The sequence below is a fragment of the Arvicola amphibius genome, chromosome 1 (assembly GCF_903992535.2).
Source record: "Arvicola amphibius chromosome 1, mArvAmp1.2, whole genome shotgun sequence".
Classification (NCBI taxonomy): Eukaryota; Metazoa; Chordata; class Mammalia; order Rodentia; family Cricetidae; genus Arvicola; species Arvicola amphibius.
The window spans coordinates 171619363-171623898 of NC_052047.1; the positions used below are offsets into that span (position 1 = coordinate 171619363).

Consider the following 4536-nt stretch of genomic DNA (forward strand, 5'->3'; position numbering starts at 1 on the left):
ACTGGCTATTCCAAGAACTCCTTGCATCCTATACTCTAGAAATAAAAGTAGAAAGGGTTACACATTTAGGAACTATGAGCTGAAATCCCTTCAATATAGAATATTTATGAGTCAAGACAATCAATGTGTACAAAAATTTACATGCAAAAGAAACAAGACCAATGCAGCACCTCTAGCGAAATAATTAAAACTTTTGTTGCATTTACAGGTAAGTGCCACACCGAGGATTTACAACACAGTAATTTACTGCAACCACGGATGAGTTCCATCAAGAAACAAAGTCCTCACACTCCGGACTTGCGGAAGGTATTCTCGGAATGCTCAACTCTACACAGGAGGTTTGTACATCCTTGGGATCGAGCTGACAAATGATAAAGGCTTTCGCAGCATATATTAGATAAAGGAGTCCGTCACATCTAGACAGTCAGTTTAATGTCTCTGGCAGGTGTGCAGCCTGGAAGAGTTACTGGCTTGGTGGTGCTCCTTCTGTATCCTGCAAGACAGGCCTTCCCCACAGTAACAGCGCTGGAATATCTCCAGCCCGTGGGAGCCTTTCCGCTTGTGCTTGGTACACACCTGACCCTCTTTGAGGACAGGTTTACAGATCTTGGACCAGAAGTGTCTCGCGCAACACAGCCCCATGGCACAGTCTGAGGATCGGAGGCAGAGAGAGCCCTCTTGTCCTGTGGAGGAGACAGAAGGAAAATGACAGTTACTGCTAGGCCTGCAGGTCTCACGAAGAGACCTCTGAATGTACTTCTGATAACACTAAGTGGAGAGGCTCAGTCTTAAAGCTACCTTTGGTGTGGTATATTTTTGAAGTCAGCGTGGTTCTTCTGGGATAGCCATCCAAAGTGCTGTGGTCGTTACCAAGGTTTTCAACAATGCTTTCCTCAATTTCCCCTCGCGGCAAATGGCTGTGGTCAGAAGGCATGCATATTCCTACAGAAGCCAGAAACCGTGATTAATCCCCAGGCTGTACATAACTTGTTGCTGCGAACCATGGTGAGAACAGTCTATTGTGAGATAACTCACTGCAGTCAATACCTCTGTTCAACAAAGCTCCCCAGACAAGGAAACATCAATGAATGTCCTGTTTACTCATAAGGAATACCCCGGGTAGAGCCATTTAAGATGCTTTCCCACTAATTGTGGAGGTGGCAGCAAGGATATTTCTGTCTAGTTTAATATTACCCGTTGGGGGTAGGAAAAAAGAAATCTAGTCACTTAAAAATTAGTCTTAAAATAACTTCTCCACTCTGGGTGCTCTCTGGGCAAGGCAGTTCCAGCTGTCTGGAAGACTACCATCTCACCCGCTGGTGGCCTCACTGTGTAATTTCGATATTACAAAGACTTAGTGAGTTCCCTCTGGAATGCTGTTGTGCCCAAGGAACTTAGCCACCCTATGAATTTATTTCTGGAGACTTCTTTGAGAAATTCACATTTTGTGGATCTGTGGTTTTGTGTGTGTGTGTGTGTGTGTGTGTGTGTTGGGGGGTACTTCTTTGAAGGTAGTTGAGAGTGTAGGGAAGGGAGGGGAAGTCGTGGAGCGCTAGGGATATAAGTAGTACAGAGATCTCTTTTAAAAAGCTGTCCAGCAGAGCTCAATTTCCCTAGCCCTTGGCTGACAACAGTTTTAACATCCAGAGGCCTTTGGAGAGCCTGGCAAAGCCACGAGAATCACCGTAAGAAAAATGGTACTGGTAACAAAATGCCAAGGCTGGCTTGCTAAGGTTTCTCTCTCGGAATGACTTTTCCCCCTTTCTCAAGTGTCCTGACAGAAGTGTCCACTCCAATAATATAAAGTGTGTTAGATCACCTAGGGTGGCAGAGGGAGATAAACTCCCAAGGCCTCTAACACAAGCCCGGGAAGATGTAGCAGGGAAACCCTTACATGAGCCCAGGTTCGCAAGTGGCGCCTCGGCTTTGGCAGAAGTAGAGCTCAAAGGTAGAGTGGTTCCAGTTCACAGGGGAGTCCGAGACTCACCGTTTTTGCAGTAATTCCCGGGGCAGCACATAGAGTGCCTCATGCAGCGTTTCCTGCGCTTTCTGCAAGCCAGACAGATCTGTATGCCCACACCCGCACCTCCGCGGCTGGGGCTGGAGCAGTACTCCTCAGTGCCACACTCCTCATCCTCTGCGCACGGGTAGGGCTGTGGGAAGGGAGAAGAGTGTGAGCACCTCAGGCATCCTGGTACCCACACCTTCAAGGTCCCCATCAGCCCCTTCAGAAGCTCTTCCAAGCACTCTGCTCCCAACGCAGTGATTCCAAACACACCCTCAATCTCACACAGCTAGGATACTGGATGCTCTCTTCTCTAAGACCCCTTCAGTATCACAGCATCCTTGGATCCCCGACACCCCTCTCACCTGGTAGTTGTCAAGAGTCTGGTACTTGTTCCCACCCTCGTACAGAACTCCTGGCGCCACGCTGACGGCCGAGCCCGGTTGCCCCGCAGCGCCACCCAGCGGTGGGGGCAGGTTCTTGATAGCATTGGAATTGATGAGAACCGAGTTCAAGGTGGCGTTGACTCCGAGCAGAGGGAGGCTGCAAAAAGCCATCGCTGCTAGCAAGACCAAGAACCGGACAGCTGCCACTGCACACACAACCGTCATCTCAGAAGATCACAAGCCGGAGAAAGTCAGGGGGGAAAAAAGGTCACTTTGCGCCACAGCAGCTGCAGAGTCCAGACTGCGGAACTTCAGCCGGTGGAGTCTCTGCTGCTGGACTCTGGGCTCTGTGCAGTCACCCGCCACCTCAGGCTGGCTGCCTTTATACTCGGGCTCCAGCCTTCCCAGCCCCTCGGGGAAGACAACAAAGCCGGGATGGGATTTCAAAGCTTTGGGAGGAGCTGGGAGCGGGAGTGTTTGTGTATCGGAAGCAGGGAGGACTTTGACACTCTCCCCCTCGCCCCTCCCTGCACTATAGTCCTCCTGGTCCAGCTCACCTTAGAGTGCGGGTTATCAGAACATCAGAGCCTAACCTGAACTTTAATTTGGGGGGGGGGGGGGGGAGGCGGGAGGGAGCTCTCTGCGAGTTTGGGTGCTCTGCGGAGGGATTGGGTTATTTCCGTCTGAAATACTTTCAGAGTTAAAAGGTGATAGAATATACAGAACCGCTTTTTTTCCTTCACGCTAGCTCTTGCTGTGTGTGTGTGTGTGTGTGTGTGTGTGTGTGTGTGCGCGCGCGCGCGCGTGTGTGCAAGCGAATAATATTCAGTATTAAACACGACTCAAGCAGTCATCCAAAGCGTCTCTGAAAGGGCCAGGTGGCTCCTGTTGAGTTGCTGATTAACCCTTTCGCGTTGCGATTTTCAAATGAGGTCTTTTAAGTTTGTCTAGCTGCCCCCCCCCCTCCGCCCCGTCCCTGTTCCCCCATCCCCCGCACACGCATACTAGGAAAAAAAATGTGCAAAGACAGGAAAATTTGCACATCAAATGAGGATACCAAGGGAAGAACTAATTCGCTTTTGAAGGTACATTTGGAGGGAGAGGCGAGAGACTGAAGTTTGGAAATTAGATCAGGGGTGCGGGCGAGAGGGAAACGGGCCCTCGATAATCAAACTATTTAATGTGCTTCTTTGAATCTGGTCAGTCCCAGCAGTTGATGAACTTGATTAAGCAGACACGTGAGATCAAAGTGGCCCCGAGTCAGAGCGGACAGGGTCCCTGAGCCGGGTGAGTCCTCTTTCCCGGTTCCCGGTTCCCAGCGGTTGGTTAATAGAAGAAGATAAGAAACCCTGAAGGCTTAGCTCCTGACTTCCTCATTAATGTTTAGTAGCGCTGAGAAGGAGAGGGCTTGCTTTTGATCCCAAATCAAACCTCGTCCAAGACAGGACAGGAGGAGTAACTCTCTAGGGAGATAATAAGCTACCTCTCGGAAAGAAAGTGCCGAGCCCAAAGCAGAGAATGAATTTGCAATGGTTTCCAAACAGAGTATGGAATAAGAAGCAATGCTGACGTAAGGACGCTGTGCTTATAAATTAGAGGTGATTTCTTGAGAAAATAAAAGTCAAATTCCTTTTTCCAACCATTGCAATGCTAAGAGAGACAGTTGTCAGACATAACAAATGATAAGAAGTGTACCTTAGTAATGTTTAAGAACAAACTGATAAGTGCAAGAAAATAAGCCATTCTTGTGTGAGATTGGAAAGAAAGAAATGGCTGGAAATCACTGTAGAAGAGCGTGGAGTGAGGTGTCGTCCCTTAGCTTCTGGATCGTCTAGAATAGCTCACAACACTGCGAGATCTCTAATGTCATTCTTGGGAAGGCCCCCAAAGAGCCAATGATAGTCTTGAACAAACAGAATCCTGAAGTTGAACAAGGAGAGTTATTATGAAATACATATTCTTAATACCTGTTCTCTGTTTCGTAGGTTTCAGAATCATCTTAAAGAGTTGTCTAAGTGACTTTTAATGTCGCCTCACTTCTTTAATGATGCCTCTATATCCAGTGATGTCCTCTCTCACCCCTACACCCCTACCCCATATACCTTGGAGAATTTCCGGTGGTTTATTGAAAGTCCAACATGGTTT

General features: G+C 48.4%; 1 protein-coding gene across 1 annotated transcript; it reads right to left on the minus strand.

The window, feature by feature from the left end:
- Window positions 1-429: 429 nt before the first annotated feature.
- On the minus strand, window positions 430-2616 carry Dkk1 (dickkopf WNT signaling pathway inhibitor 1). The gene is made up of 4 exons (XM_038317718.1): window positions 2371-2616; window positions 1988-2153; window positions 799-942; window positions 430-683 (listed from the first exon to the last, which is right to left on the minus strand). Exons 1-4 carry the CDS (start codon window positions 2614-2616, stop codon window positions 430-432), a joined length of 810 nt encoding a protein of 269 aa, XP_038173646.1.
- Between the last annotated feature and the right edge of the window lie 1920 nt (window positions 2617-4536).

Bases quoted from the DNA above. Each gene is read 5' to 3' on its own strand.
- Dkk1 (XM_038317718.1), bottom strand. From the start codon at position 2,616: ATGACGGTTGTGTGTGCAGTGGCAGCTGTCCGGTTCTTGGTCTTGCTA. The intron at 2,154-2,370 runs GTGAGAGGGGTG...CCCTTCCCACAG, and splicing joins AGACTCTTGACAACTACCAG to CCCTACCCGTGCGCAGAGGA. The intron at 684-798 runs GTAGCTTTAAGA...TCTCCTCCACAG, and splicing joins AAAAATATACCACACCAAAG to GACAAGAGGGCTCTCTCTGC.